The sequence below is a fragment of the Melozone crissalis genome, unplaced genomic scaffold, assembly GCF_028551555.1.
Source record: "Melozone crissalis strain CALT ecotype California unplaced genomic scaffold, PUWL_Pcris_2 ptg000006l_1, whole genome shotgun sequence".
Classification (NCBI taxonomy): domain Eukaryota; kingdom Metazoa; phylum Chordata; class Aves; order Passeriformes; family Passerellidae; genus Melozone; species Melozone crissalis.
In genome coordinates, this window is record NW_026535784.1 from 12,790,628 (window position 1) to 12,817,733 (window position 27,106).

Consider the following 27,106-nt stretch of genomic DNA (forward strand, 5'->3'; position numbering starts at 1 on the left):
TCACTGGGAGAAGGGCATAGGCTGTAATTTCAATAGCAAAGAGCAGAGCATTGAGTGGCACCACTCATGCAAGCAGTGTAAAACATCAGGTGAGATGTTTGCTGCAGGCTGCTTGGCACAAGGGGCAAGTGAGGCAACCCCTGCAAAACACAGTTCAAAGGTGCTCTGGCAAAAAGTCTTAGGGATGTAACACCTGGCAATATGTCAGAAAGGTTTCCAGGTAAAGTAGATAAAAGTTTGTTTATCCCAGAATTTAGGAGTGTTCCTGAACTCATTAGCATTGCAAGAGTTAAAAAGAAAGCTTACAAAGCAGGCGTGGCAACACAAATTAATGGAAAAGATGCTAGAGGATTCTTACATGCTTCTCTTCCTTCCTTGAACTTCATTAGAGAAGATTGTGGGTTTGTACTGAAACCTCAGGAGTGCTGAGGCACTAGCAGGGCTGATGAGAGAGGTGACCAGTGTACCAAAGCCCTTACAACTTTATTATGCTTAAAAAGCAGGAGTGGCAACACAAATAAATGGAAAAGATGCTAAAGGATTCTTACATGCTTCTCTCCCTTCCCTTTCCACCCTGAACATCTGCCACTTCCAGTTCCTACTGCTTGTCCAATTTCATGAAGTCATTAGATTTTAATGAGTTATTAACATACAAAGAGCTGCTCTAAGGTACCAAGTGCTTTATAATCACTGATGACAACTTGCTAGAAGGGCCCTGCTTCTTTTGCTGTCTACACTTGGCTCAAACTACAGCTTGGGCAAGGGCACATTCCTGCTGTGCTGCCTGCTTTGCTCCTGGCTGAGGATGGGCCATCCAAGTGATGCCTCCTGGCCAAGAACTGCTCCACAATCACACCTTGGAAAGCAGCGTCGCTTCATGCATCTTTATTTTCACATTATTTACATGGAGGTCTTGCTCTGGGTTGTTCAGATGCTATCTCACAGAGGGAAGCACTCAGACCTTAGCAGGAAGCAGCCCTTCCCTACAGCAATGCGCAGGGAAAGGCCTGGACTCGCTCACAAGTGCTGGTTCCAAGTTACCTCCCTGAAGCAGAACAACTTAACTGGTGTCAGTGCAAAGACTGAGACTACTTAAAGCACACTCAAACCAAGCTAAGCTTTGATCCCTACTTTTCAGAGTACTTTTCCTTTATTTGGTTGTTCTTCTTTAATGTTGGTAGAAAACCCCGGAACAGCCGGGTTTCTTGTAAGAGCTGTATGTCAAGAAACCTAGCCCAAATGACCCCAAATCTTGAAGATGGATTTCACCCTTTGCTCCCATAAAGTACAAGAAACTTCAGGGCAATCTGAGCTTGCACTTATATCCTAGAGCCTGTGGGTGTGCTGAGCAAAACCAGACTGGAATCCCAAGTGCAAGAACAGCAGAGCTAGTAATGCTTTAAAAGATGTTACTGTGGTAGAAAAAAAAATTTGGAAGGATTTAAAAAGGGTTGAAGAAGTCTAGAAACCCCCAAACATCATACCTCTTCAAGGAAACTTCTGCTTTCCTCTGAATCTAACCAGTTTCTTTGGGACAGTCAGTCATTTGGGCTTTCCACACACACATCCACTTGCCCTTGGGTTGCAGAGAGAGCTACTGTTTACAGACAAGCCTTCACTACAACTTATTTTTTACACTCAGACCACTTTTAAAAGTTACATAGTTGGACTATAAGCAAGGAGACAGAAAAATGAGAGATCTGAAAAGAATGAGGTCAAAGGGGGGACAGCTCTCAGCAAGATTTTCCACACATGCAAAATGGAGACTCGGTGTCGTGCAAACAACAATAAAGAGGAAGATCCAAAGGGATGTGAAGGAAATTGCTGTGTTGAGAGGCTGTGAGGCTCAATCATTGTAGACAAACAGGAATAGTAGTCAAGTGGAGACTAATGGAAACTTGAGTCAGACTAAAATTAATTGTTACATTTTTGGGGCTTGTTGAATACAGTTTGCTCCAGATTAGCTCTGGAATAATGCTCAGGATGTGGCTGTGACAAGGGGAAAGGTGTCTTGATGGCCACAAGCTGCAGGGGTGGAGGGCAGTGCATGCTGAGCTCCACTCAATCCCACTGCCCTTGTCACTGACAAAAAATTAAACAAGACTGGTCCCAAAACCAAGCCCTGAGGAACAGCACTCGTCATTCATTTACTTAAAGTCTAGTGCTTGCATAAACACTTTTCTAGGCTCCAGGGAAAGAAGACCAAGAAGCTGAAAAAAGCAAACCAAGGACAGAAGAAAGTCCCAGAGAAGATGAAAAGTTCACAAGCCACAGGAACAGGCAAATTTTCCCAGAGAGGGAACAACTCTTCCTTTCCCCAGAGGACACTTGTTTTGTTTATCTGAGGTTTTTGCTGTGTGCTTTCAGCTGTCTGCATGTTTGGGGGCTTGTTTTCATTAATTTCTGAAGTGAGAGACTTTTAGATTTTTTGATTTGGGTTTGTTTATTAAGGTCTCAACTGTTTTTTTTTTTCCTTTTAAGTGAAACCTTACTTGTTAAATATCCCCTTTTTCAGCAGAAATAGCAAACCTTGGAAATAGGATTGTTTTTGTAACCAGGTGGGGTCCCACCCATCTGCACTCAGCATTATTCATACTGGCCCTCATCCAGAATTTTCCCCAAGACTCTTCAGGGTGGACTTCATTCCTGTTAAGCTCAAAACAAACTGCTGTGGCCTGACCCAGCCCCTTGTCTCCTCTCAGCTCTCCAGGTTCTTCCTGAAGGAGCCACCATGCACCCATCACTGCCCCTCTAAGGAGACTCTCAGCTGTTCATGGTGCTAATGACAAACACATGGTGCAGACACGGCTCAGGCAAGGAGAACAGTTCTGAATATTCTCAGAAGCTCTTCACGCTGAATACTTTTTCTCCCTTCCAAGAACCAGATCTTTTCATTTTCCAACAGGTACTCTTTTGATAATGCTGTGTATTAACAGAGCTTAGAATCACTGAGCTTCCTAACATTTTCAGATATTTACTTTCTTCAGCCTGATCTCTTACAGCCAGTGACAAATCCAGTATTTCACTCCATTCCCTAGCATGGACTGCATTACATGAATAAATCCCACTCTCCAAGGGGCAGTTTCCTTCTGTTTGATCTGTGCTAAGATGCAGCAGCAGCACCTGAGCAGCTCAGCTCCCAACCACCACTGCCCTGGTGACACTGAGCAGCCCTGCTGGAATTCCTGCTCCTTAACTCATCCCTCTGCCTTTTGCATTATCTCCTATTTTAATGCCTTTTACTTTATCTCTCCTGTTTTCAGCTCCTGCTGTTTTATGACTTCCTCATTACTGCCCACCTTGTTTTCAGGGCTGAAACCATGTCTTTTGGTTCGGCCTGACCTGGTTTGCTGCATCCTCCTGAAGCAGGAGCCCCCAAACAGTGACACAGGACTCAGCATCTCAGACCAACTCCTGCTGGCAGCTTTCCCTCTCCTCCTCATCCTGCTGCTGAAATGGGACTGCTCAGGACTTTGGGCTCTTCAAACCTCTCCCCCAAGTGTTTGTGCCTGGTGCCTGGCTGCTGGGAGCAGAAGATGGAGAAGAGGCAGTACAGTTTTGGGCAGGCTCCTTGCCCCTCAGGTTGGCTGGTCTGTGGGCAGGGACTGAGCACTGCAGCCCCTGCCCTGCCCAGGGCCAGTGCAGCACCTGGGGCCATAAAACCTGTCAAAATGACACAGCACACACTGAGCAAAAACACAGAAGTAATTATTTCCATAACCAGCTAGCCAGTTCCTTTTCCCTGATAGAATAGATAACCTTTTGCTAAGTGTATTTCACATTTTATGCGCATTTTCCTTGCACCTGCTCATTTCATATGGCATTTCAAACTCCCTTGCCCAGATCTGGTACCAAGATGGCTTCTGCCAAGAACTGGCTGGTTAAAAACTACAGAAGTTACAGATTACACCCTGCTGCTGGCTATCAACCTTAGCAGTTTGAAGCTCAAGGCCTTAATCTTTTCCTCAAAAGTATAACAGTACATTTATTTATCTATTAGCCATTTTTCTCAAAAAACCTGCATGACCAAGGCAGCTCTAACAGATCACCTACACATCTTTATTTATCTATATACATCTCCACCTTCATTTGTATATATCACATACACACACAAACATATCACCATGAAGCAGCTAGAATTACACATACAGTAGCAATCCTGCATTTCTTCTTCCTATCCCATCTACCTGTCAGCAAGGACTGTGCCTGAAAGCAAATCAGGTACAATGTGACAACCTGTCAAACTGTCACTGTACTGAGCACAGGAAAGGAAAGCAAGAAAAGAAGAGCAAAGGAATTTGAGAATGGTAATGAACTTGGTGTAACAATGAAAAAATGTAAGAAACAAAATGTTTTATATTTTAATAAAACTCCATAATCAGACCAAGGTAAATAAGGAAAACAAACCAACAAAACAGAAAACAAATCAGCCACTTACAGGGTGTTAGTAATGTTTTGCATGCTGAAAAGGGAGATGCTGCAGCTGATCAGCTACTCTTGGCTGCTACATTATGAACTTGCCTCGGGAAGAGACCTAGAGTAGCCTGCAAAGGCACACATGATCCCACCAAAAATATATATATAGCAAACCACTTAATCTGAGAAAGCTATGCTATTTCATGTAAGAATCAGAAAGGTCTGAAAACACTTATTTATTCTGTAACATTTACCTGTGTAGGAAACACCTGAATTAATCTAACTGCATAAATTCCTTTGTAAAAATAATGCTGAGGGTTAGAATGGGACTGAAAAGCATCGCCTGAGAAATGCTGAAGCTGCAATTCACATACTTGTGAATGAGTTGCCAGTGCCATTGAAATGTAGTGAAAATCTCTTCCACTGCTTTACAACCGTCATCTTTTATTAATCAGCCCAACAGCACACGGCAAAACCAGAAATCTGCCTACAAAGCTGGCACATATGGGAAAAGCTCACTCCTGGTTGTTTTATTTTAAACAAACCCCTACAGCAGCTCCCATTGTTTGTTTGTTTTTCCCCCCAGACTAGACAGCATGTGGCTTATGAGCCACACTGATAGATGTGATAAAGCTCCTGCCAGATCTGATTGATGATGGCACTAGGAAGTGCTGTGAAGGTCACGGTGTAATTCTCCCTTTGCAGCTGCTCCTGGCAAAAAATGGTACAGGAAAATAAAATCTGGATTCGCTAATTGCTACTAACAGGGAAATTCCGTCCTTACCTGGCCTTCTCTTCTCTTCCAGTTTCTAACAGGAATGCTGTAAGCAGGTGTAACTGACGAGAGACCAGATAAGTTTCAAAACATACTTAAAGATCCTTTAATGGACCCAAAAAAAAAAAAATCTATCCACAGCAACTGGCCAAATATTGAGCCTTTATACTTTGAAGACAGTGCAGAGTAGTTTTAGCATGAAAGCTGCACATGAAAGAGCTTTTACTATTTGCTCTTCTGCAAAACTGAGATAACATACCACTACATATTCCCTGTGAAGGACTGCTATCTCTGATGATGTGAATATATGAACTAAGCTCCTTTCCCAAAGTCTATTCATTTTAAATGAACAAGGCAAGCATGCTTACTGGAAGTGACTAGTAGCAAGCCAGAGCATCAGCCACACAAGTGGGACACCAAAATCATCTTTTCCATAGATGTTGAGATGTCATGAGGACACTGATAACAGACTCTGGGGAATTCACAAGCATGATATAATGACAGTCCCCTAATGAATAATATATATTCAGTGTAAGTCATAGCAATTACCTCACATACAATGTTGTATTTCTTGGGGGTAAGATGTTGTTATCTTTGAGACATCAGCTACATTACAGATTAAATTTGAAACCACTTGTGTACTCTTTTCTGGCACTCACTATTAATGGATGGAAATATTTTTACACAGCATTTTGTACTCACAAAGATTTTGGCACAGTAAGGCCATTACCAACATCTGTCTTAGAGAAAGATAGTCTTTATCACTCAACTCAAAACTACATAATGGCAGAGAGATCTTGGCAGCAGGAATCCCCCAGACAGTTAAAAAACCCCACCACTATGTCACCATAAAAGGAATAATACATTGGGTTTTTTTTCCTTTTCCAGTTGAGGAAAGAGATTTAGAAAAGACAGGTCTATCAGTTTCCTCCTTTTACTGCCAAACATACACAATCAATTTTTTAAATACCAATATATGTAAAGAGCAGTATCTATACAAGATCCAACTGATTAAAAAAATCCTCTTAGGAGTTTTCTTTCCTAGATTTCTTGATGAACGCTGGCAAAATATAAAAGAGCTATTGATTTATCCTTTCCACAGACTCCTGTATTCTCCAAGGCATACTCTAAGAGAGGTAACCACCAGCAGATCATTTGGACATTGCTCTGTTAAGGCACCTTTGGCAGTCAAACCTTTCTATGCACACTGAGCCATGGCTGATTTTTTGCTAGGATGGCAAAGGGGAAACTGATGGCAGTGTTGTCACTCAGGTTTTAATTACTTGCCATATCTCTGGAAAACAGAGATGATGTCCCAAAAGACTGTTACCTGCTATGAGATATCCCCCACTGCACAAACCCAAGTTACGATCCTGCAAAACTGTTCATTACCATCACTCACAGCAGCATGTCTTTTATGACCAGCAGAGTCAAGAGTTAACTTCTGATCACAGAGTATCATAGAACAGTTTGGGTTTGGAGGGACCTTAAAGATCATCTAGTAGAGAAAGAGCAATTGAATAGACACAAAGTGTTTTAGAGCAGTGATGCACTACAAAAGGCAGACCTTTGAGTGTGTATGGACAGGTTGGTGCAGTGAGACTCCCGTGCTGGTGCAACCCCTGCACTCTGAGCTCAGGGTCACTGCCATTGCAGCCACATGCCTTCCTACCTGCTCATTCTGTGCTGACAGACTGCTCTGGTACAGCTCCATGCAGACACTCCCCAAAAAGACATCTGGTATGGTCTTGAAAACTTAAATTGCTCTAAGGTCAGCTTGGGGTGCTTCATAGTAGGAAAACTAATTCCTCAAACTAATTCCTCCTAGACACCCCTTAGGGATGGAGGGGCACATTCAAGATCTGGCTTTTTCAGTCCTTCACTAAAAGCTCAAGAGTTCACTGTACCTGCAGTCCTCAGATTGACTTCCACATTTTTATTAATTGTGTTGGGTTTGACTATTAGGAGTTCAACTGTGAGCCTAAGAACACTTTACATTACAATGAAGTACATTGATCTGGAATAATACCTACCAAGTGTGTAACCCAGTCACCTGCCCAGGCCAGACAGGCATTTTCTACACCAGATGAAACACTATTTGTCAATGAAGCGATGAGTCGGGAAGTCAGAACCATACCAGTAGCTAGGTGTCATTCACACCTAAAACCAGTTGAACAGCACACCTGGAAGGGATGCATAATTTTTTTGGAAAATTGCCACAGTATGCTTTACTATGACTAACCCACAAGAGCCCAGAGTAGACTAGGCTGTACAGGAGTTTGAGGTGCAAGTCCTTGCATCCCACTCTCCCACCTCAGCTGGAGATCTGCAAATGAATTTAAAGTACATCTCTTCCTCCTCCTCTTCCTCCTCGACCCCTCCTCAGGAAACAAAGAGCACAGCTTTGAACAAAGCAGTTAAGCAGGCGGGCTCCTGGATACCACACTCCCCCTGACTGATCTATCAGACACAAAACTTTTGAAAATGCATGGAAATTAAATCAGTCGACTCCAGATAGCATCAACCAGCCCTGAACTGCTGGCTCTTTGTCCTGAGGCAATGTCACACGGGAGACTGCAGCAAGCAGCAGGGCAATACAATTCCTGGTCATACAGCAAGTTGTCTTTGCACCACTGAAAGGAATAAGCACAATTCGTCATACATGTACCAAATACAGCCTGTTCCACTGAGACTTCAATATTTGCTTTTGGGCTTTATGTTTCAGACAGTATCTTTTCAACTCTGAGAACTTCAGGAGAGGAAAAAGAAAAATCATCCTTCACTAAGACGGTAAAATTTTAAAATAGTGTAAGTAGTTGATCTATTGAAGTCTTGCATTTTACCCTGTCCTCTCTGGCACTGATTCAATACTTCAGTTTCAACCCCACAGACCTTCCAAACCCCTTCATCTAAAAATCTACCCAAGCCACAGGAACACAACATAACACTTTGACTTTTGATGACAAATTTCCTACGAAACACCAAACATGCCACATATCACCAAAGGCAGTGAGTATCTGCTCATTGTTCTGTTTGCCGGCTTGTCACTGCAATCACTGGCTGACACACAAAGAAAACTGTAGATCTTCTTTTTCAAATCCATTTCAAATTCTTCTTAAACCCATGTGGGGCCCTATAGCCCAAGAAAGACAGGATGCTCTCCCTCTTGCTCTAACATAGCATTTGCTCTTCTTTTACAAAGGAAAAATGGTTTGTTCAAAACAAGGAAGTAATTGTGCAGTTCTTCCCATGGAAACCACCAGGAGGCACAAGGGATGACGGAAAGGCACCAAATGCCCATATCCGAGAGCACTGATGGATTGATCCATCTGGCTGCCAAGTGCTCCCTTGTGCTCCTGCACCGACCATTCTCAGAAAGGCACACAAAAAAAGGTTCACAACACTATTATTTTCATGAAAGGAAAAGAGTGGCCCCGCAACACTTGGAGCAAACAGTAGCAGAGCACCTGCAAGGGCAAGACACTAGTTATGGAATAATCATTAATTGTTATGGATACCTCTGAGAACTGAACCAAGTCGTGCTATGACAATTTTTTCCCCATGGAACAAAACAAAGAACTGCACAAAGAACAGCAGAATCTGTCGCCTTAAGAAGCCCTAGACTGAAATACATGATTTAATTGGATCTCTCTGGTTTTGAGATTTATCATTTCATAGTTGGACCTCAGTCGCAAACTTCAGTAATACAATAAACAGAACAGGCACAAGCACATGAAGTGTTTGCATCAAAATGATCATAAGGGATCCAGAGAGGAAATGAGCTAAATACTTCTCTGTTTCTCACATGTGCCTTATCTTGCCTTTCAGAGTGTGCATTTACTCAGCTGCACTATGCTTTAGGGCAGGTGAACGCCTGGGTTGCCGAGGGATGCCTGCCTGAACCCACTCACCTCCTGCCACTGCAGAGCTTTCAGCTCGTGGAGCAACTCCCGGTTTTGGCAGTTTATCTGGCTCTTTTGCCGCCCATTATTTTCCTACCGCCTAAATCTTTGGCAAGTTTCCTCTAAGCCCTCCACACAAGACACATACCGCGCGTAGGACCGACAAACTCGAGTTTTCAAAAAACCTCTCAGTGGAAGAAATCGAACCACGTCGCTGTGAGCGGTTCCCCCCATTCTCCAATGGCAGGCTGCTCCTCAGCCCAACAGGAAATCAAGGAGGGGGTCGGCCCGGGAAGCCGAGGGGATGGATCTAGAAAGATGGTTCTGTTCGCCTGTGCCCTGACCGACTCCAGGACTGTAACATGATGCAATCTCTCGGCTGTGATGAAACAGATCAAATGGCCAAGCCTGCGGGGAGACCACCTCTGCCCACCCCACAAGGCAGAAAATAAGGAAGCTCGCAGCGGTACAAAGCAGCAGCGCGGCTGCGGGGCCGGTGCCTTTCCCGGGAAGGGATGCGAGTTTCGGGATGGCGGACAGACAGAGGGCTGCGTTCCCGAGGATCTCGGCCGGGCTCCTGCCCTTCCACAGCCCGATAACCGGGTTCCCTCCAGCTCTTTCCATGTGCTGCTCCCGGCCAAGAAAACGAGCGAGACTTTTTTTTTTTCCTATTTTTTTTAGCTTTTTTTTCCCAGTAAACCCACAGCTTTCCTAGCACACGGCTGCCGGGAGCAGCAGCGGAGCAGCGGCTGAAAAAGCCCATTTCTGAATCCAGCCCTTCCCCTCCCTCTTCTTCCCTCCCGTGCTCTCTCTCCGCCCGCGGAGCTCGGCAGGGATGCTGCCCGGGCCGAGCGGGGCCCGAGCCCTCCTACCTTTGCGGCCGTCCTGCGGCGGCTGCCGGCACAAAGCGGCCGAGCGCGGCTCCTCCCGCGGCTCCTCCCGCAGCCCCGCTCTGCCGCGGAGCGCAGCCAGCGCCGCGCCGGCAGGGGACAGCGGGGAGGGGACAGCGGGGCGGGAGCAGCAGCCCGCTCCCACCGCCCCCGGGCCGGGCCCGCCCCGCGGGGAGGGGACAGCGCCGGGGCGGAGCCAGCGGAACAAAGGCGGGGGGGCGCAGCAGCGCCGGGTGCGGGCAGGATGGGGCAGGTGTGCGCAGCAGCCCCGGGCAGGATGGGGCAGGTGTGCGCAGCAGCCCCGGGTGCAGGGCAGGATGGGGCAGGTGTGCACAGCAACCCCCTGGGTGCGGGGCAGGATGGGGCAGGTGTGCACAGCAACCCCCTGGGTGCGGGGCAGGATGGGGCAGGTGTGCACAGCAACCCCCTGGGTGCGGGGCAGGATGGGGCAGGTGTGCGCAGCAGCCCTCGGGCAGGATGGAGCAGGATGGGGCAGGTGTGCGCAGCAGCCCTCGGGCAGGATGGGGCAGATGTGTGCAGCAGCCCCGGGCAGGGGCAGGATGGGGCAGGTGTGCGCAGCAGCCCCGGGTGCGGGGTAGGTAAGCCCAAGTGCTCCTTGCGAGGCAGATGCTGGCAGATCAAACTTGGGGTCTTGCCCCAGAGTAAAGCCTCCCAGGAGCCGGAGGCTTGTTCCCCGAGTAAAAGCTGGAATACTGAGAGGTCACAGCGGGAGCCTCAGCGCAGCCCATGCCCTCCCCATTCCTGCCCAGGAGATGCTGTGACCTGAGCACTGAGCAGTGGAGGAATGACATGGATTTGGGGCATAACCAGCAGGTCTGCATTTATCTAAAATTTAAGCTCTTTTGTTGAAATGGTGTAAAATCATGCACAAACCCAACACCTGGTTCTGTCATCTTAGTTTAGCTTAATATAAACCAGATCTAAATCAAAGTGAGAACTTTTTGATTAAACTGAGACTTATATTGATTAAACCTGCAGGCTTCAGTTTGTAACAAAATTGCTCGGCCTGGACAAACTTACATAGGGGCAACCTGAGTAAACATGTTCCAACTTTGAGATATCCAAATATATATATTTATATATATAAATACATATATATATTTATTATTCTATATTTATATATATTTCTTTTCCTCCCTGTCCATACAGAAACTGAAAATCTGAGGTCACAGAAGAATGTCACTAAAAGAAGAACATTAGTTAAGGCAACTCTGTCTTTAGTCCAGCTGGGTGTCAAAAACTCCTTTAATTTCAGCTAGATGCACAAGTGTGCTCTTATGAGAAATATTTGGGGAACATTGGACATGCAAGGGCATAGTTCTGTAGGAGCTTGTAGCTTACTTTGTACCATAGAGTATGCAACTTGTTAAGCACCTTAAATTTTGATTAATAAAATTTGGTTGTTCTGGCCAGGTTTAATGTGCTCTTCTGTCCTGTTTCATCATCCTCAGTCATTCTAAGAAGGTCATACCAAAGGTAACAGGTTTGACCAGGGAAAATTCTATTTAGTCAGCATATACACTGTGTGGCCACTTAGGATATGCATGAGATCTCTGTAGCCCAAAAGAGGAGAGCTGAATTCACAGCCCAACCTTTTCAGCAAGTATTACTTAGCCTAAAAGCTCACTTTCAGCTGTTCTCTTTCTTGTGTGCCTGTGGGTATGGGCAGGGAAGGACTTGCCTACTGGATGAGCTATTACAGCAGCAGCCTGCTCCTACCTGCCTTTCTGTATTCTGCTTGTTGAGAGTTGGCAGGGAAGAGCCTTGGAGTACTTAGAAGTAGTGATTTTTCAGGCAATAGTAAAGTGCTTAGCTGGTCTTGAAAAAATTAAAGCACAACTCCTCTTCTCCATGGTTCAATTGCTTGCAGCTATTGCTCTCTTTGAGCTATTTAATTTGTATAATGACCTGTAAAATATGATCTCTAGGGAGAACAATCCAGTACTTTGCTGTAAAAGCACAGCCCTTGGCTGCTGTGGCACATACAGTACCATTGATTTCTATACTTGCAGTGAGCACTTCCATTATTTGCTGGCTTTATTGACTCTAGTTATGTTGTTTGGTTTTTTTTAATTTTAATGCACACATCACATTAAGTAACACTTCAGCTTCTGCCTGCCATAAGACACTCTGTGGTCTGTAAACAGGGAGCTTGGTTCTAGCAACACTTCAGAGTATTTCTTCCACAGAAATGTCCTGAAGAAGTTAGGAAGCTGATCAGCAGAGAAACAGAGATCAGAGAAAGTCATCACAAGACCAGCAAGAAAATAAGCTCTTTGTGCCCTCTGTCAGACATGAAAGTGAGATAACTTAAAGGTTTGTCCTTAGGCTGTTGGAGAGAGTGGTGAAGGCTTCATGTCTTGTGGTGGTAACTCCATAGGGACTGAATAATGGGTCATCTATCACAAAGACAATCACCAGACAGCACAAGCTGTTCCTCATGGACAAGCTCTCTCTCAGGCTGATGGGCTCAAAAGGACGTTTTTCTTATTTGAATTTTTAGTTTTCACAATGCTACACTTCAAAATGGCATTACTCCCACAATTTTTCATTTGTACATATGCATTCTATAAGCTACTTCAGCTGCAAAATACAGCTTAGTGATTAATTGAATTTCTTCCCCATGAATCTTTAATGACGCTACTTAAATACAAATTCTATTTTATAGAATTAAAAAGAACAGCATATAATTCACCTAGAACACAATATCATCAAAATAAATCAAGTGATTCCTAAGGAATTGCTTGCAGGGAAACTGAAGTCACATCATTAATAGGAAATCTGAGGTCCACAGTAACTCTACGTCATATTTTGCACCCAATAAACTTCTTAAACTAATCATCTTTTAACACAAAGCAGCAGAAAGCAAATCTCTGTAAATGTCCCTATTTGAAATACATGTCCTCCAGCTTGAAAAAGCACTTTTTAGCTTTAAGACCAAATATTCATGCAGTGTTTCAAACTGTCTTTATTCTCAATAATTCATTATAAAGTTCTACTCTATCAAGGGTAACTTCATTACTGTAGAAATAATCTTCACAAGCTTTAGGCAGGACTTGGTGAAGCTTAGTCATAGGGATCCCCAATCTTCCTATAATCTTCTTAGCACTGGTTATCACAAAAGAAAAGAAAATAATCAGAGCAAAGAAAAATAAACAGTCGAGTAGTCCCAGCACTAAGGTATCCAAATAGACTTGTTTACAAAACTACGACTTTAACCATCAGATAATCTGTACTGTGTTGAAACAGAGAAGTCATGACAATGACAGACCATATTTGTTATCTTTAGGATGTGCTTAAAAGAGTTATTTATGCATATTTAAAGTTTTTTTTCCCCCCTTGGAAAATCAACATTGGTTGAAATCTGAGGAACACAGGCATGAGAAAAAAAATCTCCAACCATTTGTTGTGATTTACGTCTTGTAAGGTACTCCAAGCATTTTGGATTTGGCTCACTTAAGTAATGTAAAAAGGCAGGAAAACAGTACTTTAGGCATTTAGAAGTATGGGTCAGTTTTTAAAGATACACTCAATTCCACTTCAAATCTGCCTTGGACTGAGTCCATAACCTGACAACTCACTAGTTTAAGAGGCCCCAAAAACTCAGCAACATCCTATTGAGGAAAAAGTATAAGAAAACCTATTGGATGATCTAAGTGATGACTGGTATTCCCTGAAAGTCTGCTCAATACTTTTCAGTAAGACCTTTCCAGGTGCCTGTACAAGATTATGTTCGTTATTTTCAGTACAATAAAGTGAAATCAAAGCTGTGGGGAAAAGCCTGTATGTTCTTGATACTTGGTATCAGACTGTAAAATAATTTGCCTCTTTGGATTGTTTTCTTGTTTTTCTTGGAAGGGGGGTTAAGCAGACAAAAAAAGCCAAAAATCCTAGAATTGGCAAAATGTTGACTTCATGTGAGACCCCACACTGCCCTGTGACACTGGTGTGTCAGCAGGGCAGGTCAGGCCCTTGGAGCAAGCATCAGCTGCCTCCTGATGTGTCCAAACTCCTGCCCTCATATTGTGTTGCTGGGGGGGAAAGGATGGTCTCAGGGAAGAGTGAAAAGCAGGCAAAAATCCTGTGCAATCTGGGCTGTCAGGAGATGGAGTGACATTGCAGCAATTGCCACTCTCTTCAGTAAAACATAATGATGTCAGGATTTCAAAAGCAGGAGGCAAGTTATGCCTTTTTAGAACAGAAACCTTCTGTTACTTTGAAACCATAATTTTTCAGTAAGGAAAACATCACTGTTTCTGAAGTTGTCTCAGACACTCAAGGCATTTACAGACTAGGAAAAAATGTATTTTACAAATTGAAAAAAAGTTCTTGACAAAGATAGGGTCTTTTGCCCTTGCTTATCATATACTGTGATCCTGTTACAGCAGAATCTATTGTTATTAAGAACCTGATAGCATCTTTTAAATTTTTTTTAAAGAGTATAATGAGTTATTTCTTCTTGGGTCCCACATAATTTCCAGGTCCACTGGGGGAAAAAGTAATTATATTTTAGACACACTTGAAAAATTTGTTTCAGGGATCTTAAAGTGCTGAGTCCATGTATGTCCCAAAAGGACTTATACAGCAGAAATGCCATTCACCTTTGTGCAAAAAGCAAATTTGAAAAAGTGTGCATTATAGAAACTTCAAGAGCAGGGATTGCGCTCCTTTTCTACAATGCACAGGCCTCTCCTTACTCTCCACACAGATAAGTCATCTGTGTAACAAAACACTGCAAGTAAATTCAGAGAGATGTAATTAGGCTCTTGATTTTGAATCATGGCAAAAGAAGGAACATGTAAAAAAAGGAGAATATACATTTTATAGAACCTTATTGTGCAGGTAAAAATAGTTACTTTCGACTTATATTCCACTGTTTGAACTAAACATAGGCAAACAATCCTTCCTTGTAATTTGAGTTTTGGAAGAAGTTCTGTATAACCTGACCTTTGCGCTCTGTGCAGGTACGAGCGCCAGTGATTTCAGTGGGATTAGCATTTAGTTACTGACATTTTCAAAATACTATGCTAACATCTTTTTATTAAATGGATATTAAACCTTCAGAATCTCTGTAAAGTAGCTCTGCCTTTGGGTATTACTAACTTGAAAAAAAATCCTATTCTTTAATTTTGCTTCTTATGAATTTAGATTTTTATATGAAAGTGGAATACAATAGAGGAAGATTTCTTCTAAGTCGTGTTTCCTTGCCCCTGCTTTCTTTGAATTCAAGCAACATTGGGCCAAAAATGGAATCTTATTGAAAGATAAATTTTAGCTTCTAGTTTTTATTTGTCTCCTGTGCCATTTAAAATGGAGTAAATTATTTCAGTAGTCTTTGATTATTGTGTTATTTTTATTGCACTATAAAAATAATCAGTTATCATTCTGAAAAAGGGATTAAGAAAAAGAAATGCAATTTGAAGAATTTGGTCATTATACAGCAACTCATACAGTCCTCCTGGCACTTCCATCTGTCAAAAACTAATTGTCAGATGAAAAACATCTAGTATAAAATTGGGAAAAAATGGGGAGCTCAAAGTGTTTATGCTCCACATCCATAACTTGAGAGAATTTTTTTTTCTAAAGTCTGACTAGCAAAATTGTCAAGTGACATGAATTTTAACCCTCTTCCTCAAATGAATTATTCCAGGTCAGAGCACTGAAAGGAAGTTCAGACACACCGTTAACAACCTCAGTTGTTTAATCTGCTATCAATCATGGTGCTTTCTTAATTATCAGTTAATAGAAAAAAATTTATAGCAGTAGAAATAACAATGACTCATGTCAGAGTTCAGAATCATGTCCACTTGAATGGAAAAAAAAACCCCAGCAATTTGTAAGAGTGAGGTTAGGTCAAGAAAGGCATCAGCATAATGTAGACTTGTAATAAAAAAAGTCAAAGACATTCTCAGTTTTCTTCTTCCCCACCTACCCCCCCCCCCAAAAAAAAAAAAAATTATATAGTTCTTGATGTAAATGGCAAATAGGAAGCCTTTATCCTGTCAGACCATTCCTGACCACAAGGTACAATGGGCTGAGAGAAATTTGCAGAAGAACTATCACTGGCAAAGAAATGTTTTAATCTCAAAAGAAATAAAACATATTGCAATTTTTAGTGGATAGACAAGGTAGAGGATGTAATAAAAGAATGTATGATAGCAAATGGAAAAAAACGATCAACAGCAAATCATCCATGACACAAATGTAACCAGATTGAAAACCAGAAATCAACGGAATCCAGACTTCTAACAAAAGGCAAATACATAATAGCTGGGACACTAATGCCCAGATTGGGATACATTTACCTGTGTGGGACAGGATGCTTTTGCCTGGTTTTGGTTTCCTCCTGATCTCTCTGGAGCTGCTGCTTGTCCAGACTGGCAGGGAAGGACTGGCTGTCCCAGCAGCCTGGGTGCTGCAGACGTCTGTCCAAGCATTACAAACATGGAACCCACCTGCTTACCTGTGCACAGATGTCAAACACCAAGGGGAAGGAGGAAAAATGACCTAAATCATGAAAAGTAGCAGCATTTAGAACTAACTTCTCTGAGCTGTAACTCACAGAGATGGTGGTTGTGAGGAGGGAGTAGCAAGCTGCTGCAGTAACACAACAAACTGCAATTTGCTGAGGGTGCTTCATCACCTGGGAGTTAAAACTTCTGAGATCTTGCTTTTCATGGCCATGTACTTTGACTGAGTACCACCTTTTCTAACATGGCTCTTCACAGACTAGAATCAGTGAGAAGGGATACAAAGACTCCAAAAGCCTGAGCCAGCACCTCCTATGAGCCTTTAAGGATTTACCCATACCTCAGAGGCAGCTTGGATATGATGAGGGGATGCAAGCCTCAGCATAAATTTACATGTACAAGAGAGTCACATCTGTCATTCTGATATTAATAACAGCCATCTTTTTTTTTATTTTTGAGATACTCAAGATATATGAAAAAAATGGTAGCCACAACTGTAACCTATCAAGTAATCACATTGGTCAAAGGTCAGTTGAGGTCTTAGGAAGCTTATAAAATGATCCTCTCCTTTTTCTCACACACAAATCAAAGGGCCAGGAGAATATGAATGTAAGGACACTCTGAAGATTATTCGCCAGAGTTGAGTGCCAGACAGAAGTGCCTGGGATCTCATCCAGCTCATCTGCAAATAACAGAACAGCATTTTCCTGCAGATATGTGAAAAAGTTAGTAAAATAATTGGTCTTCTTGGTCACACTGGGGAAATGTCAAATAGATGGCTTCTTAAAATCAAAATGTGGAATGTAAGACCAGGCATCTGTCTTGGTCTGGACCATATCTTTTTGCCCATGTAAAATTAGCCTTGCCTCAGAGGGTTATTAGATTCCAGGTACTGTCTCACAACTATGCATTTTCTTGTTTCTGCAATTACAGGTTTCAGAGTTCTCCCCTGAACCATGAGGAGAAGAAATAGCAGAAGGTCAGACAAAAATGTCCAGCCTTCTCAGACAGCTATAATGGTAACCTGGCATGCCTGGTTTCCTAGCTGGAATTGTTGGTAAGATATTCCTTCAGCAACCACAAAATCCCACATATTCCTTTGTCTCAAAGACTGTGATGATGAAATGCTCTCTCTTTCATTGCTGAGTTTGAGACATGTTTTCTTTAAAATACATGAGGTGAGAATTAGGTCATACATAGGGCTGACATGAGCAGCTGAGACATACAGCTCAGATCCAAGAATGAAAATGAAGTCTCTGACAGAATTCCCCTCCTTCTTGTATACATATCAAAATAAGTTTCTCCAAGAGCTGTATTGATCTTTCTGAGCTGCATATCCATATCTATACTTACAAAAATGCTGAAAGGCAGCATGTCCTTGAAAACAAGACTACAGAACAGTAACTTAATAACCCTAAAGAGCATGATCTGAAAAACAGCCTATGATTTGTTGAGATTCAGTTTTTTACTGCCAACACCAGACCACACTATCAGATGGAACATTCTGGCAAAGTCTTATCTCATTACTCTGAATGCCTTTTCCATTTCATAATCCTACATAAGATTAGCATATGGAACCCTATTAAAATAAACTTGAATATTTACTACCCGCATGTCAGCCTATCCACATTTAATTAGACACTCAAAGTTCCTGAAAAAAAACCAACATGCCTGAAATTAAAATTTGCAATTTTTAAACAGGGAAAACATGATAAGATTTTAGAAACAGGAATCTTGTATTCTCTGGTATACTATGGTTTATGGAGTTAAGGTGATGTACAGACAACTTAGTGAAGTAAATTACAATGCTGCTCACTTTAAGGTCCTTTTACACTGGTACATTTAGCTGGTGCCAAATCCAGCACACAATATCATACTGTAAATGTGAATTTAGGTAGGCTGGAGAGCATAACTGAATAGGTCACTGCACCATATGACAGTAGATGCTTTAAATATAGGGTGATACACTGGCATGTATAATGTGAAAAAACGAACAGCTTACTGAGCTGTGCCACCTTTGCATGGAACAGACATCTACAGACCATTTCAAACTTCATGGAAATGAAATAAGGACACACAAGAGTACTTGTTCATCTAAAGTCAGCAAAGGTTTTGTGTATGGAAGCCAAAATTCCTTTTTGGTTTTGGCTGGTAGTAGGAACGTAAGTTGATAAACTGACTGTCTTCTAAAACATTTTTGCGTGTTTGGCATTGAATGCATGCCTGTTTAGTGAATAGTATAATGAGCACAAAAAATTACTGTGTTAGGGAGTTTTGTGAGATCTGTGCAACTCAAAGTATTTTCCTGATTGCTGGAGAGGGATTTGGTAACATGGTCTAGGAACTGCCAGTGGTTTTAAGACTGGTATTCTACCAATTGGTAAAAACTGGCTTATTTCCCTCAATAGACTGTAGGTATAGAATTAATTTCATCCAAGATTAGGTAGCCTGCAATGTGTACTTCTGCAGAGGCATTGCCTTCTTTATATTCAGTGGACAGCAATATGATAGGGGCAATTCATCTTGCATTTTGAACATTAGGATGTGAATGAAGTTTTTTTTCTCTTCACTGACCATAAAAGGAAGCACAGAATGATAAAGGAATCTGTAAATATAGAAAGAGGAAGGGGGACAACTCCTAATAGAGTTGGGCATTATGGTAAGAACTGATGCTTGTGAGCTAAAAACTCTAGATGGGGGTATGAAAAGCAAGAGTTGTACCTGATTTAGCTCAGGTAGGACAAAGACCTTCAAGAGACACTTTAAAGGCTTGACATTACAAGAGATGAACTGTCTCAAAACAGTGTAAATGGGTCAAACAGCTCACATGAGCTCACCATCCTCACCATCACTCACAAACACATCTGCTGGTGCACAAAACAGTAGAGCAGTTGATTGCCCATGGTGCTCAGTAATGCACTTTTTCCTTACAGCATAGGTTGAATCCTATACCAGTACAAAAGCTGCTGTGGTTAAGAAAATTTCAAATAATTTATGAAAATCCATACTGAACCTGATCTGCACTGATACATGGATTTCTTTGATCAACCTGAGATTTTCTTAATCACTGAGAAGATGCCTGTAATCCATATGATGTCTCAGGGATGTGTGGATGAGAAGAGTGGTCATTGCCAATGTCAAACTTCCTCATAATAGTTCTCCAACCAGTTGTTCTCCTGGATTTAGTTTTTCATAGTTGCAATGGACCCTGCTGGTCACATTTTGGATTGGCCCACTTCAGTGGGCTGCCAGTATTTATTTTCACAAAATAATGCAACAAGCTACTCTGAGGTTGGAGTGCATTATGGATGTGTTCTCTACATGTGATTGGGAACTCTCCTTTGACACTGGTTAATGATTCCCTACACAGGCTGGTGGTTCTGTACATCACCAGTGAAGCAAATTCTGCTTGCTGAGATGTGACAGCTGCTTGATTGTTTAAATCAAGACCAACTTTACAGTAACTTGACATTCAGAGGTACCCTCAATGCTCTCCTCAGTGAGCAAACAATGCAAATTAGATATTATTTACATTAACATAATGGGAAGACCCTATCCAGAGCAGCAATATGATCTAAAAAATTATACACACATTAGCGAAGTCATTCAGTTATGTCTTTGTTTTAATGAATTTTTTTAAACATTTGTATCATCAGACAAAACATTTAGGTAATGAGAAAATATTTATTTCCAACAGCATGGACTTGGAAAGTTAGTTGGAAGAAGGCATGTTCAATGCTATGATTTTTCCAATGCTGGAGCAGTTGAAATAGTGTGTTGTAGTGCATATATTAACCAGTTACCTTAAAGAAATGCGAAAAGACATAGTGAACTAGGAGGTGAGTACAAACATCCAAGGCAGTAAAAATGCAGAATACTGACACATGGCTGAAAAATGTACTTTTTGTAATGCTCATTTAGTATCACAAAAAACTAGCAACTCACTTTAAAACATTCTTTGTCAGCAACCATACCTCTGACCAAATGAAACTATTAAATTTAATACAGTCTTTCAGCTGGAAGAGATATTAAGGTCTAACACTTATATCAAATGCTTAGATTTTGTTAGCTTTGCTTGTTATTTAAGATAGTTTCAAGGTACTGCACCATTATCACATAGTTTGTTTTTTTTCAAATTGATTTGTACAGAAACATGCAAATAGTAATGCATGAGGGTTTTATGGATTTGATTCTAATTGTCTGTATTACTGATAGAGCACACCAAGCTTTTTTTTGTTACATTTTATGCTGAACTGTTCCATTTCCATTACCAAATGCCATCACAGTTCTCATGGCTTACTGTGCAAAGATGGAAAGTTGAGAAAGTAAGAATGCCTTCACTTAAGACATATATTAATGAAAATAATTCTTTTATAGATAGATATATCTATCTACATAGTAATTAAGATTACGTGATATTTTATCAGCATGAAATGTAAAAAAACCATTCTTCAAACACCCCAGGCTAACAGGAAAACACAGTCAACTGGCACAATACACTCCTCAACCAGTTTTTTATAAGGCTTCAGTTTTCCTGATGAATGGAATTAAATCTTAGTAGGTCTGTATACATTTTAGTAATTATAACCGTTTTATGTCACAATATATTCTTAATAAAATAAAAACTCTGGTGTTGTAATTAAAGATAGCTAGTTACCTTCTAGACAAATATGATCTTTTAAAGAGTACACTGTGTTTAAATATAAGTAGAATTAAGGTGCTTCCATATTTCTGCTTTCATTCTTAAAAAGTACCACAGATAAACAATTGCAGTAATTGCTTGCGGATATGCTTTTCTTTGGCTTTTACCATATTTTTAACAGCATCTGATCCCCCACTGGCAAATTTCTATAATAATTACTTACTTGGTTTTGTAAAAATTGCATTATAAAACTGAATGGAACAAAACGTTGGATGCATTTCCTGTGTACAGCTACACTTTTTTCTCTCCCTTTCAGAATTTCCATTTGCATCAAGCAACGAATGCAAGCAACAATAAATTTAAAGCTAGATTTTTTTGCACATTGTAAACTGGGTAGGACCAGGAGTTACTGACAAAACCAGCTGGAAATGCAAGATTAGCAAATTCTCTGTATCCCAACACATTACCATCTAATCTGTCTTGTTTCCCCGACACATACTAACACAATGAAGCTGGACAATGGTTCAACAGCAAGTGCATGTGATAGTTCTGGCAAGACTATTTTTGTTTTGATTAAGCACATATTTTATCCGGGAGGGTTTAGAAAAGCAGGGCCTTTTTCTTCAGGTCATTCCGCTTCCAAAGTGCCAGACGATCAAATTCCTCAATACTCATTTTGAAGACTTCCTGGAACTCTTCAGGGGACAAATGCCTCTTGAAAATGAAAATACAAAAGATATCATTAAGCTTGTCTGTGCACAGGAATATTTCTGCCCTAAGTTTTAAAACACACCACAAAATAATGCATTAGGGTTTGCATTTAAATTCCAAAATTGTTTCTGGAAAAGACTGCATTGAAACCAAATGAGCTCAGAGTAGCCGGGAAATGAAATTATTGATGGCAGTAGTGACTTTTAAAAAGATGTAATCTTTTCAATACAGTTCTAACTGAACAGAAGCTATGGTTTTTGGGAGAAAGTATGTTTATCCAGGGTGCCTGATGACATGGCATACTGAGACAAATTGAAGTTATTCCAGGACTTTAAAGAGATTGATAACAATGCAGTTTCAGAGTTGGATTTGTTTTGCCTTGATCTCTAATGAGAGCACCGGACACCACACTGGCCCACTAATAGCAACCTTGTAACTAAGGAGAGAGCATACTGCTAAATTCTGAAATCCAAAATGTGCTTATTCATGGGGAGAGACTCTAGTCAGAAGTTCAGGCTGGATAAAGTAGGGGATTTTTAAATGTCAAGAAATACACTTCTATTTGATGTTTTCATGCTATAATATTAAAAAAAAAAAAAAAAAAAAAAGAGATGAGAAAAAGGGAAGCAATCCAACATAAAGAACTGGAAGGAGGTAGGATAACAATTCCCTAGCAATTATTAGCATCCACACTGAGACGGTAGAAAAGGTAAATATGTGAATGAATTTAGAAGCAAAATTTCACTTTCCATTTACCAACAAAGACTTCATCTTTGTAATGTAATTTACTCAAGAAAACTAAAGAAATTGTTTGTAAGGAGTCATTATATATAATTACTTTGAATGGTTATCATGGGTTCTTGTTTCTTAAGAAAGGACAGACTTGGTTTTTTTAAACAGGACTTGTTTTTTTTCCCTTGAGATTCCACATATTCAGAACAACAGTGACTAAGATCTTGGAACTGAGCCTTCACTTTTCATTTGACAAATGACAGCAACCCACCATAAGCACTGCTCATAGCATGGAACAAACACACCATGCATATTTAGCAAAGGAGATAATTTTTCACATGGAAATGAGCAACATCTGACAAATGTATTCTAGAAACAATCTCTCACTGACAGAACTTAATTCTACTTGGCTCAGAAAGAAAAAATAACTTCTCTCTGCATTGGTTTTTTTAGAATATTTTTCTGGTAATCCAGTGGACAAATGCAAGTAAGTTTAGCAACTTCCCACAGCAAGGAACACGTCTGTAGACTGTAGGGATGAAAAAGAAGTCTGGATGTGAAATATTTTATTTTATTTTACTTCCTACGTTGTGGAGAAGACTTAAGACATCTCCTCACTCAGGAGAAAGCAGTGGCAAACTGTAGTTCTTACTCAGAAAATGAGAAAACCTATATAACCTTGCAGGTAAAGCTACCTTGCCAATCTTCAAAAACCATAGAAAATAACATAAAACTTTAAAAGGACTGTGTTTTCACCATTTTTCTTTTCCAGAGGTAATTTTTATATTATGAGAAACTGTTATGGTGTCTCATTAGATCTGTTCCAGTACTGAAGGTCAGTGGAGGAGAACTCAAGAAGCCCTAAATGACCCCTTTCCTCCAGAGTGCCAAACATTTGCTGCACCGTCCCCTCCTAATGAAGCTGCCACCCATCTCAGCACAAGCTGTGCAATTCCCCCTTCCCTCTCCAATGTTGTACTTTGCCATTTTTCCTTTTGCTTTGCCCTCAGGCTCAGTGAGCTTCCCATCCACATGCATCTATCCAAGGCAGAATTAATCAGCTGTGCACTGTGCTCCTCTGCCTGTGCTCAGATGACACCACCTTCATTCTTTGCATCGTTTTCTATCTCTTATACCTCAGTTTTGTTTTATAACAGCACCATTTTTTCCTCCTTACAGAAGGCCTCATTTGGTGCTGCCTGGTCCAAAAGCAGGTGACAGCTTCCAGCCCAGGGACAAAGTGACTGAGATGGGGAAAGCAAAAACTCACTTATTTGCACATCCATTCAAGTAGAGAGTTTCTTTGCTTTTCATTTTCTTCCCCATATACCCCCATCTCAAGGACTAACAAACTGACTTCCACATTAGCAGTTTCTTATTCCATCAAGGCTTTTTTCACATGCAAAAATAATTCTGGTAGAAGGGAACATTTTCCCTTTGGTCTGAACTCTGAGAATGCCAGTATAACATATATCCTGCTGCTGTCCCTGCATCTTAGAAGCTTTCACCATATCCTTCTTTAGCACCATGGGCTCTAGATTTGGGACTGACCCTAGATGCAGCAACGACTTAAGTTCTGTCTTCAAATTTGGAATAAAACCTTGGTCCCAGAAGATGTCATCAAACTGGCAAAGCTTCAGATAAAAGCAACTAAAGTAATCATGGGCTGCAGTTTGATTTATGAGGAAACACTAAAAGGCCTGAGTATGTCTAAGCTCAGCCAAATGATGACTAAGGTAAAATATGGCAATATCTACAAATATTTGAAGGGTCTAAATACCAGGGGAATGCACCAGTGTCAGAAGTTTATGGTCACACTTTTCTATGTATATGTGATGCTACATTTTGCCTCCATTATTGTTGGGACTTTTCTAACAGGTTTTCTTAAAGCTTTAAAACCTAGAGCTCTTCCCAAACCTAAAGGCAGAAAAAATGCACCAGTAAGAAATCCTGGGCTGATTAATCTTTCTTCTCAGCTACTGGAATATTAATTTGCCTTAACTGAAGCGTTACCCTTTTCTCATTAGTGAAACAAAAGAAGGGAAATTGAAAACTATGAGCAGGGAATATGAAAGATATTCATCTTTAGCTATGAGAGAATATGGGTGAAGCTATGCTTTACAAGGCCAAGAACATAATTTCCTTTTTATTTTTTCAGTAATGGATCAGTTTAAAATATCCAGCTATGTTAATAATGCATCACTGGGCTATTAAAGGAAGGAATGGCCAAACTTACTAGTAAAAGCAACACTCATTCCTTTTTTTTTTTTTTTGCTAGAGTTGGCCTTGTTTACATAGGAAGTCTGGGTGTTTTACAGTGTGCTAGTAAGTGATTCCTAATTCCCTTTGTGACAGTTTGGCCATATTCAGGCAGCTTAACTCAATCTCCTTCTCTGCTCTGCATCAACAGCAAGGCTGGGCACGTTGCAGACACTGAGGAGAGAAGAGAAGGTTCTGTTCTGCCCACACTCCGAACTCACTGCATGTCAGTGAGGTCATTTTGGAAGCTACATAATGATGTTAACATGATGCTACCTGAAAACCTTGCTAAAAGAAAAGGTAAGCAATTTAAAGATGATTCTTCACTATGATCACTGCTATAGTCACAGAATCAGAATATCAACTTTTGTGATACAGTTAAGTGTGATATTGCTACAATAAGAAAGGACTATGGCATCATGTTGTTTTGATAACATTGTATTAATCTGAGGCTTTTATTAGGATACACAGAACTAAGCAAGGGCTGAGCTAAACCTCTGCACTGCATTGCAACCACTAGAACAGAAAATCCTCATCCTCTGTGAAACACAAATATGAAAATGAGCAGTACAGACATGACCTCATTTTTCACTCTCTCAGAACAAAAGTAATTAATTGCACATTCAAATACTTGCTTAACAGCGTTATCTCAGAAAGAAGTGGTGCTTTTCACTATCAATTAATGAGGCTTGTCTCTATTTCTGTGGTCTGCTAAAAAGCCAGTAATAATTCTAAATAGAGTTATAATGTTTATTTATTTCAATGAGATTTCTTTTCCCCAAGAATAATTTAGCTCTCAATGAAATTCAGAGATGCTCAAAACCAATACACAGTGTCATGGTTTCACTGCAGCTGGCAACCCACACAGCCATTCACTCACTCCCCCACTACTGGGATCAAGGAAATAATTGGAAGACTGAAAGCTGGAAAACTCATGTGTTGGGATAAAGACAGTTTAATAGGGAAAGAAAAAGCCACACACACAAGCAAAGCAAAACAAGCAATTAATTCACTGCTTCCCATGGGCAGGCAGGTGCTCAGCCATCTCCAGGAGAGCAGGGCCCATCACGCATAGCAGCTACTTAGGAAGACAAAAACTCCAAATGTTCCCCCTTCCCTCCACCCCCCACTTATATACTGAGCATGATGTCACATCATTTGGAATATCCCATTTGTCACTTTGGGTCACCTGTCCTGGCTGTGTCTCCTCCCAGCCTCCCACTGACCTCCAACTCCCCTGCCAGTGTGGAGGGTGAAGAGCAGAGAAGGCCTTGGCTCTGTGTAAGCTCTGCTCAGCAATAACAAAAACATCTCTATGTTATCAACCCTGTGTTCAGCACAAATCTAAAACACAGCCCCATACCAGCCACTGTGAAGAAAGTGACCCCAGCCAAAACCAACACTTAGGAATGTGGCATTAGTATGAATAAGTCACAGGAAGATAAAATTGCAGTTCACCTGCAGCTATCCTGCAGTACCTGGTGACCAGGGGGGCTTCACAGGCATCCCTGTTCTGTGTCAGTAATTGGATGGGAGTCCTCATGTGCAAACCTGCTGATGTAGGAAGCTCAGAGGATATCCTACTTCCTCATGAAGTAAAAAAAAATTGAGCCAATGAAAGAACTCAGTGGATGGCAGCAGGTGAGGAGTTGAAGACCAGAAAAAACAAGGTCCTAATTCCTAGAGGAATTTAAAACCTCAGGTTTGTTTCCCTTTTGCTCTTTGTTTTGCTGTATCAATAGGAAATGACAGCTGAGCACCACACTGCCTTTGCTTCAATCTGTGGTGACTCTTTCAGCCAGTCTCTCTGAGGCACTTCTGTGCACTCTGTTCTACAGAGTGAAATTTTAAGTAGCTGTCTCCTCCAATTCGTTTTTATTCAAAATCCTTGCAACACTTCCAACTTCTGATTCACATAATCCAGAAATAAAAGCTACAGGATCTTCTCCAGAGATTTCAATATGAGAAATACTCAAAATAAACAGGGATTTATTGAGAAAGGCTTATTCAAGTGAGCATTCATGTAAATAACCAAGCCTCAGCTCTTCAAGTTGGAGCACAAACTTTTCCTATAGTAAGACTCAGGACTGTAGAAGTATTTCAACACTGAGAAGATAATAGCTTCTTCCCTTCTCCAGCTTTTCTCTTTTTCACTGCCCTTCCACTCCCTTCTCTCCTGCTTCTCAAGGTTAGCCCAAATAAAACTTTCAGATGGCCAAACAAAATTTGCTGGAATTTTTTTTCTATTGACTTTTGAATCCTCATTTTGCTTTCACAACGTTTGCACT

General features: G+C 41.1%; 2 protein-coding genes across 9 annotated transcripts in view; both read right to left on the reverse strand.

Annotated features, from left to right (window-relative positions):
• The window catches only part of AFAP1 (actin filament associated protein 1), a 110,881-nt gene extending 100,816 nt beyond the window's left edge, over nucleotides 1-10,065 (reverse strand). For both annotated transcript variants that reach the window (XM_054295525.1, XM_054295524.1), the window contains exon 1: nucleotides 9,966-10,065. The gene's annotated coding sequence lies outside the window, so the exon portion shown is untranslated. The remainder of the gene's footprint in view (nucleotides 1-9,965) is intronic.
• Nucleotides 10,066-20,079: 10,014 nt separating this feature from the next.
• Nucleotides 20,080-27,106, reverse strand: part of ABLIM2 (actin binding LIM protein family member 2) — a 131,302-nt gene continuing 124,275 nt past the window's right edge. For all 7 annotated transcript variants that reach the window (XM_054295754.1, XM_054295751.1, XM_054295749.1 and 4 more), the window contains one exon: nucleotides 20,080-21,830. In XM_054295754.1, the coding sequence (XP_054151729.1) occupies nucleotides 21,717-21,830 (114 nt within the window). In that variant the 3' untranslated portion in view covers nucleotides 20,080-21,716. The remainder of the gene's footprint in view (nucleotides 21,831-27,106) is intronic.